General features: G+C 35.0%; 1 protein-coding gene across 5 annotated transcripts in view; it reads right to left on the bottom strand.

Annotated features, from left to right (window-relative positions):
* Nucleotides 1–15,490, bottom strand: part of NCKAP1 (NCK associated protein 1) — a 63,248-nt gene that overhangs the window by 32,575 nt on the left and 15,183 nt on the right. For 2 of the 5 annotated variants that reach the window (XM_026696948.2, XM_087919844.1), the window contains 5 exons: nt 9,429–9,515; nt 9,172–9,228; nt 7,991–8,133; nt 7,818–7,908; nt 3,570–3,707 (listed from right to left, as the gene is read on the bottom strand). In XM_026696948.2, the coding sequence (XP_026552733.1) occupies nt 3,570–3,707; nt 7,818–7,908; nt 7,991–8,133; nt 9,172–9,228; nt 9,429–9,515 (516 nt within the window). Of the gene's footprint in view, nt 1–3,569; nt 3,708–7,817; nt 7,909–7,990; nt 8,134–9,171; nt 9,229–9,428; nt 9,522–15,490 lie in introns of all 5 variants that reach the window. The other 3 variants (XM_026696946.2, XM_087919846.1, XM_087919845.1) reach the window with 2 other exon arrangements.

Raw genomic sequence — 15,490 nt, 5'->3', positions numbered from 1 at the left:
AATAGGAAATCTGATAGGTTCAGATTCGTCCTGAACTAGACAGTAGAAGGGAATTCTCTCTCCAAAGTTCTATTTGTAAGCCTTCAGAATGCTTCTGGCTGGCCTCAATATTAGAATAGACAATCTTTCAGTTGGTCAGTAGATTGCTTTTTAATTTACTTAGGGGAAAAAACCACTAATGTAGAAAATTAATTAATTAATGTACACAACTTGGAATTAATAATAATTTATTTGTTTAGATTTAGTCCCCATGTTACCAATTTACAGTGTTTGGGACAGCTAAATATTCCCAGATACCAGACCACTATATTAACTGGGTTAATATAAGACACTCCATCTAAGTTAAAAGAGCAATGCATAGTTCATGATTTAGCATACCACTATCTCAGCCAGTATTTTAAACTTTTTAATTAATAAATTAATTATTCACATTTCTTTCTTTCTTTTTTTAAAAAAAAAATTATTTGGGTTTTCACACACAAAAAAACCCATAATACAAATAAAACATCTTTTTCGAAAGTAGCATGGTCCCCGGTACTGTTTTACATTTTCTACAATTTTCCCCTTCTTTTAATTTTCTCAACTTTATTTTAATTCTGTCATCTCAATTTAAATCATTATATTTATTACTTTTGTCTGTCCTGTTTCAATTTCATATTATCTTTTTCTCATTAAACAAATTTTCCTCTGTAGTTACTAATTGGAGTATGACACCTTTATATCTTTTAATTTTATCCATTCAACTCTTATTAAAGCTACAATGTATACCTTTAAGATTATAACATTCAATATAATACATAACTGCCAATCGAATTCTGCTTGGTACATTCTTAGAATATACACTATATTCTTAAATATATATATATATATATATACACACACATACATACTACACATTCCATTCCAATTCAATTCTATCATTAATATTCATTAAAATCTTAACATCTTTAACATTTCTTTTCAATTGAATATCATACTTCCTTGGGAACACTTATAAACTTTCCATAATTAATTCTCCCCCCGCCTCATGTTTCTCTTCACTTGTATTTTATAAATCATTAATAATAATTAAAATGTTCTCATCCTTTCCTAATTTAATTCTCTCATTCACTTTATTTCATTTCACAATAAGTATTTTATCCATCATTTTAATCATATTTTCTAAAATTATTTCTATTTGTAATATAACAATACATTTCATATTATCTTTTCTACATTTCAAATTTTCTCCTGTAATTATGACACCTTTATATCTTTTAATTTTATCCATTCAACTCTTATTTAAGCTTCAATTTATACCTTTAAGATTATAATATTCAATATAATATATAACTTCCAATCGAATTCTGCTTGGTACATTCTTAAAATACACACTATATTCTTTTAAAATGACGATAGATAGATAGATAGATAGCACTCATTCCATTCCAATTCAATTCTGTCATTAATATTCATTAAAATCTTAACATCTTTAATATTTCTTTTCAATTGAATATCATACTTCTTTGTGAACACATAAACTTTCCATAATTAATTCTTTTTTCCCCCATATTAATAATAATTAAGATGTTCCCATCCTTTCCTACTTTAATTCTCTCATTCACTTTAATTCATTTATTTATTAACAAACATTCCACACATTCCATACAGTGGATATTTTATCCATCATTTTAATCATATTTTCTAAAATTATTTCTATTTGTAATATAACAATACTATCTTATGTACCTTTGCAGAGTCCCTTTTACAATTAGATTTTCACCCATTATCTCTAAACAAGCTTGTAGTTTCAATCCTTATATCTTTTATCTGTTCCTCTATATCTTGTTTCTGTCTTTTATAACTTCTTTTCCTTTCCTGTTTCCCCCTCTTCTTCTCCTTCCCCTTTTTACCCCCTTGTCTCTCTACTTCTAATTTTCTCTTCTGTAATCCACTCTTCTGTTGCTTTCTAATATTATACTTCTCTTTCAAACTATTCTTCTTTTTCTTGGTTGTTTTTTCTAGTTTTAAACCTTTCACTCTCTCCCCCTTTCCTTTTATTCCCCCACATAAAATTACTTGATCATGGCTTCTTCTTTGTCCCATTCTTCTTGTTCTGCAAGCGTTTCTTGTTGTTTCTCATAGTTCCAGATCTCCATTTCTAAAAATTGAAATACGAAGCCAAAAGAACCTCTCCCTTCTTGTGCATCTTCTTTCCGTTTTTTAAGTTCCATTTTCAGTTCTTCTAAGAGTGATGCCATTTTAAACACTTTTAAACAACCACCCGATTAACTTTAGTAATTTAAATACAAAAACCAAAAATCACCAAGCAATCCAAGGTTGTTTCTTCTTGCTTCTTTTTTCCACCTTCTCTTCCTGGGGCTCTATTATTTTGTTGCCAAGTTTCAGTTATAATGTATCTTTTAGGAATCTTGTTAGAGTTTCACTGTAAATTCCTCTTAGTTCCAGTTCCATTCCTTAATTCCAGGCAGTCTCCTCCATTTTTCCAGATCCTACCCTTTTATTCTTTTTTTCTCCTTTCCTGCTTTTAAAAACTTTTAAGTTTCCAGAAATCTTTCTTATCCCCTTGACATTTTATTTTCAGCTTAAATGCCTATTAATGTCAAAGTGGATTTTTTTTTTCAATTTCTTGCTTAAGTCTCTTAGTTGTCAGTATAAGGAAGGGAAGAAAAAAAAACCCAAATCCTTTCCCTTCTCTCTCTCCTTCGCTGCTTCAAAATCTTCTTTGGGAACAATGTTATTTTTTATAGTTTAAATTCCAGAGTACCTTATGTTGTTGCTTTTTCAGTTTAACCCGGTCAATCAAAACTTTCTCTTCTTATCTTCCTCCTGCACATTCTTTTCCGATCGAGTTCTGACCACCGCTGCAACCGCCTTTGGGAAAGGGAGTGATGGCCAGTTGGGGAGGAGAGATGCGGCTCTCCTCGACCCTGCTGGCAGTCTCCCCCCTCTTCACCACCTCTACGGGTGGCTTAGCCCCGAAACCAGCCGGCTCAGGGCACTCCGGTGGCGAGCACGGATTGAAACTGTGCATGATCGCGGATTTCGGTCCGTCGCCGAAAAGACTCAAACCGGAAGTCTCAATTATTCACATTTCTTTACTGCCCATCCCCCTCAAAGAGGAACTGTACAATAGAATGTTAAAATACAAAAGAGTATATATAAAAGTTAAAAATGTTAAGAGGAGGCAAGAGATTGAAGTTAGTTAAAAGGAGAAGGGAGAGCTTTCAGGGGACTATGCAGCCTCATGGCTGCATGCTCCCCTGGATTCTCCACATGAGGCTGCAGAAACAAGTTTTAACTACTTAAATAAGGATGGTTGTTTGCCAGAATATGTTATGCAAATGCATCAATTAATTTATGCTAACCTACATTTAGGCATAATATATAAACTCAGCAAGCAAACTGAGTTCAAAGGATAATTAAGGTTCATGGATGAAAGTTCTGCATTCCTCCCCACCCATCATCAGATCTACCCTTTCCCTATGGCATGAGGAGGAACCAAAGGAGGAATTGATTTCTGGTTTCAAGACATAAATATAACACAGATCAATCAAAGAGTGACCTACTGTGTCTGACTGTGCAGGATTAAGCATTGTGCTGGGAGCACTGATGAGGCTTAAGAGCTGGGCATTTCTCCACTGATCAGCTGAAAGGTTCCGACGAGGATAGACCATCTGAAGTGAAATTAGGGCATCTGAAAGAGCCTAGAGCACAAATTAATAATAAATCAATATATACATTTTAAAAACTGATAATTAATAAATACCATTTGAATCGAATATCACAGTACTCTCAAACATCCAATGTCACTCATGTTTAAGAAATTCATAGCAGAACTTGAACGTTGACTCCAACGTTGCATGTTAAAAGTAGCATGTAAAATACATTCTGCTGTTTTTAAGTGCCTGAACATCCAGAGAACCGGCAAGCTAAGCCTGCATCAAAACAGCTGGGATGTAAATTCACATTCTATCTCTGGCTGAAAGAAAAGAGTATTACTTATTGCTATTTTACAAAGGCTTGAGCATCAGTCCAAATGTATCTCACTTTAAATGGCTTACACTTCCATATTCTGTAACAAGGCAAAAACAATAAAATACGTTCAATGCATCATCATCACTTCATATTCAAAGAGCCAAAATCCAATGAAAACAGATATTCCCTGTGTGAAAGGGAGAAACTCACAACACACCAGCCTCTGTAGCCTTCTTAAAAAGCCATACACATTAGCTTTCTAAAATGGCAAGTGGGTTGGGGCTAATCAGATTTTTTTGGGGTGGGGGGTGGGGCTAAGACAGCTTACCCCCACAGCCCTTGCAATGAGAGAATAATCTGTTCACAAGTCTTCCCTTCAAATCTTATTGAACAAGCATACACCACAGGGAAGGTGTGGTTTTCTAAACACTCAACTGCTGAATCATGAAGAGTTTTAAATGTACTTTGAATTGCACTAGCAGCCAACTCATGCAGCTCTGAAAGAAGAGGCATTGCATGGACAATCAAATGGCACCCATAACTGTTGCATTTTGGACTGCCTCTACTACCTAGGTATCTTTAAGGGCATGTAAAGTGCATTCGACTGTAGTCAAAAAGTAGCCAAGGCACATTAACTATGAGGAGGACATCTTGATTCAGAAAAGGCCGTAACTGGCACGCAAGATGAGAAGGTCTTCATTAAATACATCTGCCTCTTGTTCTTCAAGTCAAACCAGGGATTCTAGGAGGAACTGGAGGTTATGAAATGGTTCAGCACAAGAAATGTTGATCCTATCCAGAGCTAAAGATGGAATATACAGTCGGATTCTGAACCCAAAGTCATTTTAACTTTTTGGAACTGAGCCTGCTTTTCGCCATCCAGACATTAATAATTCCAAGCCCTAGATCAGTACTTTAGGAAAGGTTCCAATTGGTGGGGGTGGGTGACGGCAAAATATTTGACTGAGAATATTATCCCACCTCCATAAGGTAGACCAGACTAAAAAACAGATTTTAAGTGTAGACTTAAAGCTACTTTCATTAGAACAGGTATAGTAACAGAATCTTGCAAATCTGAATGTGCTTCCCTCCCTCCCTCTTTTATCTTAATGTGAATTTGTAAGGGGCAAGGGAAGAACTGTCTGAGTAATTTTCATAAACCACTTTCTTGGTCTGGGTTTAACTTGTTTATCTGATTGATGCCGTGGCAATGAAACTTTCCTTTGTACCTCAAGGCCATCTTCTGTACTCACTAAACCGGCATACCAACAATTCTTAACTTTCTGTTTATGGATGACTTCGCCAGTGGCTTTATATAGAAGTTGAAAGATTGTAACACTGTCAAATCCACAACAGAACACCCTAGGCCTTGATATCTTCTACCATTGCCCCCTTAGGAAAAAAGATCTCAAACCTCAGACACACTGTAGAGGGACACCAATGGTGCTGAAGGTCATTGAGAAATCCAACAAAATTGTGAGGGTTGCACTTCCCCTCAATCTCAATCTTGCCACAGCTTGCTACCAAGGGAGATCAATGTGGTCTTGAAACCATACCCAAGTATGAAACAGGCCAAAAAAGCATCCAAACAATGTTTCATCCAGGCTCCTCTGCAACTGGAGGCCTATCTTCTCAACAATCTAAACAGGTGTTTTGACCTGCACTGCATTAAATTATTTTTGAAAATGTAGTAAGTAGATAAAAAGAGCCAACTGGAGACGTAAGAGTGACATTGTACACCTGAAAAACTTATAATGTAGTAGTAAACCTGTCTGTGCAATAAACCTATCAGCTTTGCCTATCTGTACCTTCCTTGAAGCTTTCACCAACCATGAAGGGAAAGAATCCAAGGTACCAGGTGCTAAAGTTGATGCCACAGAAAATCTAATCCATTTCTTCAGCTCCTGGCTCCAACTTATATCACACAAGATGTAATTCTGGTCACTTCTATAGTATTTGTGTAGCAGACTTTCGACTTTCAACTAATCTGAGTGATTTTATTTCTCAATTCTAACAGCAGCCCCCAAAATATTCTTCTTTGTGGTCTATATAAACGGGATAGCTAGGAGGCAATTCATACAATAAGAGTGGAGACATAGTACCATTTTGCCACTCTTACTGCCACAGTGAAGGCTTGAACCTATGGCAGGGGTGTCAAACTGGTGGCCCGCGGGCCAGATGCATCATGCACAGGCCATGCCCACTCACTTTGCAAAGGGAAAAAACATAGCAAAATGTCACGTGACAGCAACGTGATGCTACAAGCTTGTTGCCCATGACCTATGTTCTTATCTGCTTGATCAGATTTACTCTTGGTTTTTTTTATTAGCATTGCACTATGCATCTCTCCAGCCACTTCATCTGCTGGAGCTCCTCGGATAATCATTATTTCCCCTAGATCAATAGACAAGCAGAAGCTACCCAGGTACAATTTCTGTCTAAGGCTCCATAGTAAATAATCAAGGCCTCTCCACAACTGTCTTCCAGGGCTTCAGTAAATTATTTAAGAATTCTCTGGAAACCAGATGGATCCATTAGACATCTGAGGCAGACCAAATGAATAGACCCATTCATCCTGCAAAAGATTGGTAGTACTAATTAACTCCATAGCAATCAAAGAATAGTTTGTCTATTACAAAGGGCAGATGATAATATCCTCCATTCTCGATTCATATTGCATCTGCTCTGAAACACAAACTAAATCTAGCAGAGAACCCAACTGCTTCCACTGCCTATGGCCTATTAAGGTATACCACCACTTGGGGCAATCAGAACCAAATGGTTCATCTACTCAATCCTCTGCTCTCTCCAGGACATTAAATCATCCTTCTTGTACTCCACCAACATCTTTGGTTACCTGATTCTGTCCAGTACTCCAAGCCAGGGCTTGGCATCACACAACTCCCAAATCTGTGCCTTAACACCTCTGCTCCATCACAAATGCACTTCTATTTATTTTCATTACCTTTTATTGCTCCTTTTCGCAAAGCTACTGCTTGAAACCAGCTTGTTTAAAAAAAATGCAGTGAGCTTTTTAAAATACTGACAAATGGTGACAGGATATTAGAAGCTTTAAAAGCCATCTGGTTGCTGGCTAACATGATCTTGTTCATAAAGAAGGAAACTGATTACTATAAGTTCAATCCAAATATACAGCAATCAGAGAATGTTTCACAGAGCTTTATGGAATGCAGGGAAAGTGAGTTTTATTTCCCTTTTATCTTACAATTCCCTCAAGATTCATTCTGATTAATTCAACTCTGATTAATTTAAACACTCCTCTTCATATGCTTGTGATTGGTTACAATTGCCATGCATACTTGCAGTCAGTAAGAAAGTGAAAATTATGAATGTCATATTTTTAGCAGAGTGTAAAATTCTTCCTTAATGGGACTACTGCCAGCACAGTCTAGGAAAATTCTGTCCTGAAGTATCGTATACAATTATTTATATATTTTTGTATTTTTGAGAATACTGAGAAAATGTGGTAAGCATATATGATATCAAAAGAGACAGTGAAGGCTAAAATATTGAATTGAATAATGACTATGAAATGTTGGTTATATTCCAAGACTTAATAAAAGACTGATCATTATCTCACTATAAAATATTTACAAATTCAGAAGTCAAGGAAAAAGCATAAAGAAATCACAGTAGCACAGCAATTTACACATTTTGCTTACAAGGAACAAATAAAAAGTTTTATCTATTTACGCAACTAGCCTAATTAACAATCTAATTATTTTAAAATAATTAAAGAAAATAGTGATAGACGCATTATAAAGCCCTTAACTGAATTTTAAAAATACATTTTAGTAAACAAAAAAATTCAAACATACTTTACTATGTGGTACAAATTCTTCCATCATTTTCTTCAATGGATTCTCATAATCCACAATCATCTGGCCAAGACGTGGATACTCTCTATCACTGAAAACAAAAGAAGAATTCAGTGTAAAAATACTTGTGAAAAATGAATGAAGTACCCAAAGGCCCCCAGTGAATCAGATACCTTGCTCCGTGTGTCATTTCATGAGCATAGTTGTACAATCCTATGATGGCTTTCCGTTCTTCAATCCGAGACAGCAATATCATTAATGTTGTGTAAGTTATGATTAAGTCTAGATAGTTCTTTGTTAAATCAAAGTTTACAGTCTGAAATTAAAATACAAATAGAGTTCTGTTTAAAAGAAAACACCAAATATATAAATTCAATGATTAAACAATGCACACTTTTTACAGCAGATTACTCATATTACATTCAAGTTCTTATTTTTCTTATTGTTCATACATTTTTCCAAGCCCATTTACCCTGGTGTCTGTGACTGACATGGCCCAATCATTTGGAGTTCTCAGATTTGGCCTGACTTACTAACTTGTCCCGGCCAAAATATTTTATGTGAGCTCACTGAATAAAATAATTGTCAAATGTCTTGAAAATACATTTCTGGGGTCCAGATGTAAAAGTAGTTAATGACAAAATCTAAAGTTCTCCCAGCATGTTTTATAGGCATGAAATGAAATTAAGCCCCTCCCCCCAAATTAAGGCCTATATTAAAACATGCAAAATGGGGGAATGGTGGGGGGCTTGCCGTTAGGAAGTACTTTTGTTGCACACCCGGATAGGGTGCTGCCTGCGTTGACCCTGATACGAAGTGCCCTAGCAGCGCTGAGGTCAACATCCAAGCCGTCGCCGCCCACCCAAAGATGCAAGTGGGGGGAAATTAAGTCACCCCCGAAAAGACAGTCTAGCCATTTTTTCGGGGCTCAAAAAAAAAAAAAAGACCTGGCCTTATTATATGAGAAACACGGTATTTAGCCAATGGCTTTGTTTTGCCAAAATCCATTAGGAAGCTCCACAGTTCAGCAGTTTGTCATCAATGATCATTGCCTGAATTTTTAACAGCCCCTAGAGCTTGTAATACTTAATTTTAAAACATAAAAATTAGATACTCTGCACATTTAAAGACCCCACATTGAACAAGATATTCTGGATCCAGCATTATTTAATAGTAATTTAAAAAGATGAACCACAGTGATTTGATGTATGAACCCCATGTCCCATTTTCAATCCTTTAAGAATCTAAGAAACAGGTCCAGCTTTATATAATAACTGCAACAATACAACCCTGATATTCCCTTGTAATGTTTCTACCTTAATTGTTTGAAAGATTCATTTTTTTCAAGACTTACAATATCAAAGAAGACTTGGCAAACATCAATAGTATTCAATAGTTCACAGACATGATCCTTTGAAATAAAAAGGAAGAGAAAGGTATGATTGTTTATTAGACCACAACATTTTACAGTAACAAATAATTTATGATAGGCTATATACTGTATAATACTCAAAGTAACATCATAGGGAATGATTTAATCTATACTTAATGGGAATTTTTAGCTACAAGCCTCTCAAGAAGCCTCTAAGTAATCTATACTTAGCTCTTTACCTTAAATTCCATAACATCAACAAAAGTGAAGTAATATAAAGCCAGATTCTTCAGAATTTCTGATTTCTCTTTCTGCAGCTGAGCTAGCTGTTGCTGTAAATTAAAAAAAAATATTTAGACATATACACATACTTTTGAGCATAAGCAATAGTTCAGTTTTGGGAAATCAAAAAATCACATTGCAAGAAGAATGTGAATCAGGTTTTCCATAATTTATTTTTACTGATAATTTTACTGTTAGCTCTAATGTCAAGGTGTATTTTATAGGAATTTTACAAAAAAAAAAATCAATAAATAGCAGGATGCAGTCTGTTCTGCTCTAAGCTCAGTGGAGTTCTCCCCTGTGAATATAAATATCTACCATAAGGCTGGCAGTTAGGGAAGCAAGAGGGTGGATAGAATAAACTTTTTTTTTTTTGAAAGACATCTAAAACACTTCAAGGAAATGTATATACTTTAACCATTGTGTGTGTCTTTTTGTTTTTAAGACCAAATCATTATCTAAACCCAGAACGGATGGTTCTTCCAAGCTATCATGAATTAGAATTTGAAAAGGTTAATTATTTATTTTTTTATCTTTCTACTTATGCACAGACTATGGTTAAAGAGCAATGCAAATCAGGAGAGGAGATGGTACCATGTGTGTATCTGTTAATCGGTCAGATTGGCTAACATGTCATGTAAATCAGATCTTTCTCCTATCTTGAAATCTCTTGCTGAACCAAAGTGTTAAGTACAGAGCACAAACTATGTATGTATATAAGCAAGCTAGCCACTCATTCCAAATAATGAGTAGCTCTGAGATGCACAGGTGTGTGCACACATTTTATAAGCAAAGATATACACACACAAAAAAAGAGGACTCCACTGGGCTCTCTGCAATTTTTTCCATGGGAGCTGCAAATGATTCAAATCATATTCAACTATTATCTTTAATTAGTCCTGGTTACTGGTAATTAGTACCCATTAATACAGAAACTGTGACATAGGCACAGAAGATCTTAATATGAAATTAAAAGTGTTATGTATTGGTTATACAGATAATTAGCCAAAGCAAAACCATTTATGAGCACAAATCAGCATGATAAAAAGAAGGACAGATTTCTTGATATGGGAAAGATTGGTGATAACAGAGTTTACAGGTTTACTACAGAAAAACAATACACTTTTAAAATTCAGAACTTACCAAAAAGAATATCCAGGCAAAGCCACGTTAAGCATGCAAAATAAAATGTAGATACAAACATAAAATACGGTAACGGTTCTTTAACCAGGCCAATATAACACAATATACATTGAAACACAAGCAACAAAAGAAACAAAGATGAAAAAGAAGCAAAAGGCTAGCATGTTAAGACATTGGTGAAGATATGGAAGAGCAAAATATGAAAACAAGAATATTCAGTGAACATAAGCTTTCACACAGTATTTTTCAGCAATATTACCTTTTGGGATGCTACATACGTTACATTCTGGGTGCTATGATAAAGGCAGCAGTTTCCTTAAAGCTTCAGACTGAGTTTCATGAACAGTGCCATAGATTTGAAACTGTACCTATAATATGCTATGTTAATTGAGGGTGGGAAGGAACAGTATTCTGAGAGAAATGATAGGTTCTTCTTGAGAGATGGTCTTAAGACAGAGCAGTATATGAGGGTTTTTCAATCCATTCACAAAAGTCTAATAGAATGTTATTGTTTTCCATCCTTTTATAGTATAAACATCCCAGCAATTCTCTATTACTTTCTCCTAAAATACCTTACTTAAGTGCAGATAAATTGCACCTGAAAATTATCAACAGGAGTCATTTTTGAAAGAATAAATAAGAACTGATATTGACAGGAGTTACTAGTAATGGATGTAATAAGATAGACTGAAGGGTTTATAAGGATAACAAATGCATATTAATGGAATCAGTTTTAGTGAACCATGAAAAAACATTTACCCATTATATCATTCAGAAGATAGGATAATCAAAAGGAGCTAACAGGTAACTTTGGTTTTAAACAGATTACAAAAGAAATATGAAGGCAATATTTGATTCCATTCTCGGGATATATCACTTTGATTGAGATCATCTAAAATGCAATTCCTCAAATACAGAAGTATAACTATTCACAGAGTACCATAGGTTTTGGCTAATTGTGGCTTAGCTACATAACTATACAAACTTAAAAACTGTATTTTCTTCACTGCATAGTTGCAAGGCAATTATGGTTTGCTTTTAGCTTGTGTTGTCTGAAGATGGTATGACAGTTTCTTTCAGCTGAAATAAAGTCAACAAGGGAACATTAAAACGGGTTTTCTTCTTTCCTATTCAGACTGACAACAATCTAGAAGCAAATCAGGGATGGATAACCTGAAGTTGCATTATCTGAAAAAGAAGCTGTAAGTAGTACCCAGGATATAAAATCAATTCGAACTAGGACTGCTGTCAGTAAGTGATTTGATGACAAAATGTGATATCATTTGACTGTACCAATTAGCAACAGCAATTCTGTCAGTCTGGTAACTATCATAACTTCAGGATTGTGCAGGTCGTTCAGCAGGAAAAAGCTGCAGTCCCACATAAAAGAGTGTAGAGGAGGAGTGTCAAACTCAGTGTTACATTGTCATCACATGATGTATCATGACTTTTTCTCCCTTCGCTAAAATGGGGGTGGGCGTGGCCAGCGCATGATGCATCCGGCCCATGGGCCATAAGTTTGACACTCCTGATGTAGAGGATTCATGGGTGCCATGAGTGAGGAATGTGGAACGCTGGCAGGCCAACAATCATGATCATCTGAGCACAAGAATTTTACAATGGCCACAACTTTGTCTAGCTATTGTAAGTCCCCCTTGTATTGCACCAGCATAATTTTGAATGGTTGCTCAACAAATGGATTATATTATATATCTACATAGCTAACCCATAACAAACCAGTCATATCATCTGAATGTGATCATTCTTAATGTTGATATTCTTCATCCCTTTCTAACTTACATTAGTAATCAAGTTCATGATATTCTTTTATCCATTTGGAGTATATCTGATGAGTCAGTATGTATAAGCATCTAATGTGAGATGATGTTCTGACCCAAACCCTTTTCCAATAAAACAAACACGAACCAAAGGGAACAGAAACCTTTTAATGATTCTTACGAATCTCCAGTTAAAAGGCTGCTGCAAACTAATTAATTTTGATAAGCACAAGCCTTGCCAAAACTGTGCAAGGCTGCCAAGAATAACAGATAAGAAATATTTTACAACACAAGAATCTTCAAATACCAACTTAAGATACTGCAATGTCCACAAGGCTGGAGTTTCAAAACCTTTTTGATTCCTACTAAGAATGTCTGATTCACAGCCGGCTTTTAGGGTGGGGGGTGGGGGGCATTACCTTGCAGCCTTACTCCCAAGTTGCCCATGCTGTTGCAGCTGCTCTTTCCTACGAGCAGCCCTGTGCACATGCGCACTTGGCACAGGCTCCTAGGGAACCTCATTGCTACTGCCAGCCTCCACAATCTCTGAAGGCAGCAATCCACTCCCTAATGGTGGTCCCTCATCTGAGTCCTCACTCTCCTCAGCAGTCTGCACCTGCTGCCGGCTAACCACAACATAAGGTTAACTAAAATGGCACAATCTTATCAATATAGCCTAAGAATCAATGTATCTCAAGAGCAGGAAAAATAGATGTTTAAAATGTTTATTTTGCAAAGCTATTATGTTGTTCAACCTGTATAATTTGGTTTGGAATAAGTTGACATTTTTCTGTTTTCCCAAGTGCTAAAAATAATCCTCTACTAAAATGGACTCAAATTTAAGAAGATATTTAAAACATCTTTTCTTAGCCAATGGATGACCATTGTTGTGTGACTTAAGTGTTTCACAGAAAGTGTTGGAGATGATTCCAACTAAAAATAATTTGGAAATACATCTTATGTAAAATATTTTTCTATCTTTTTAGAAACCTTAATATAGTCCCATTAACATAAAATTATAAAATATCAATATATTTGATATTGGCGGGACCTTGCCGATTTAGTCCAATGTCTCCAAATGCACAACTTTTAATAAGAGTTAATATTTTTCATTAAAGTTGCTTTTGAGGGGTTGGACAAAAGTCTAAAAGCCATGCAAATTTCTGAGAAATTTCAGGGACAGCAACTTGCTCCTACCTAACATATCGCAATCAATACTTAACTATATTATATCAGGAAAAAACTTGGTAAAATGAAAATAAGGAGGAAAATATTTAAGTAGATCATATTTTTAGGTTTTAAATGAGTTATTATCTATTCCAGTCAATGTCTTTCAGTTGCAGAAGGATTTGGCAAATTTCTGCCAATTTAACTTACACTATTTAATGTTTAGACTCTATGATTAATGATTTCTAAAATAGCAACATGTTCATTTTGCAGTTGATTGCTATAGTTGTGTCTATCTAATGAGTAACAATTCAAAGAAAATAATCAAAATATTCCTAAAGTGATGACTGAGAATCTCCATAATGAAATTATTATTAGTTTTGGCAGTCCATCAATTAAATATTTATTGATAATTTTGGCAATACTTCCACCAGTTCCTTTTTTATACCCCAAAGGAAGATTACTATTATTTGGGGTTTTACCCTTATGAAAAAGAATTGGTTAGGTCACCAGTAGAACATTTTGTCAATGTGTTTTTATAGTTGGTCACTATTGGCAGCAATCTTCTTAACTTTGGAGCTAGGGGAATGGGTGGGCCAGTAATAATCCTGGTATTTGTAGGTTGCCCTATTTCCTTCCCACATGAAAAGAAAATATTAGCAAAATATTTATTTCTCATTTTTTTTCCATCACCACATCTCCAACTCAGAACATCTTAAGCATGCTATTGTAAAACAGACAACTTAGTCAAGCTTTATATTTGAAATGGGAGAGAGGAGATCAAAGATTGTTCTTAATTAGGAATGAATATATATATAGTAAAAAATAACAACATGGAGAAAGACAGGTTACTTATCACCATGATTTTTGCCTTGATTATATAGCCCTGTAAAGAAATTGGGTCAGACTCTACAATGCTGGAGGACATATGAACACCTGAGGGTGCTTGTCTACTTCATGCATAACCTGCAAATCTGGTCTGTGCAATAGCTGGCCACAGTAATTACCACAGGCATGTAACAACTATGAGTCAAAATTTAAACTGAGTACATATAACAGGAACTGCTGCAAAGCTTCTCAGTGAGATCAGAGAAAACTTGTTTTTGCATAATCATTTACTAATTTGTAGCCAGTATATGATGGGTTGTTTAATTGATGAAATGTCAATCCACCTGACATTTCATTTGCATGATTCTAAAATGAAAAATGCTAGTTTATATTGTTGAACTATCACACCTTAATTTTCGTGTTTCTTTAGAATTGTGGGAAACCAACAACAGAATATTCAAAATGCAATACACTGCCTACACCTATGATAATTCACATGGCTTGAGTTATGCAAATAGATTTTTAAAATATATTTGTGTATTATGTAAATAAATGTTGGATTGTGGAAAAATATGTCTTAAAAAAACTTAAACTTTTAAGTCTTTTTTACTCTTATTTTTATTATTTCTTCATAATCCAATTAACCAACTGAAATCATGACCATAAAAATCAAATGTATCTTTAATATTATACCATGTTTTCCAAAAACTTTGTAGATGTAGAGTAGGATTTTTCCTGGGTAAATAAACCCACTGAATATTTATTTTTCACATTTAGGATCCATCTTTTTATCCAGGAGATATCCAACACTCCTGAAGTTGGATATGCTGAGAGAAGAATCACAAATTACCCTTTGAACTTTTGAAGTAATGGGTGGATTTGAACCTAGGTCTCCTGTCAATATTATAATTGTTACACAATACTACTGAAAATATAATTACTGTACTACCTAATGACCTCATATAAGATGGTATTTTGAAAAGTCAGAATCTGAAACATGTTTCGCTATTACATTTAATATTAGATCCTCTAATAATTTCAAATTAAACATGATTCTTTTTACTACAGTTTCATATATTCAGTTGCTTTCTCATTTATAAAAT

The sequence above is a fragment of the Pseudonaja textilis genome, chromosome 1 (genome assembly GCF_049901715.1).
Source record: "Pseudonaja textilis isolate UNSWEBS1 chromosome 1, rPseTex1.2, whole genome shotgun sequence".
NCBI lineage: Eukaryota > Metazoa > Chordata > Lepidosauria > Squamata > Elapidae > Pseudonaja > Pseudonaja textilis.
This window is presented reverse-complemented; position numbering and strand designations above follow the sequence as displayed.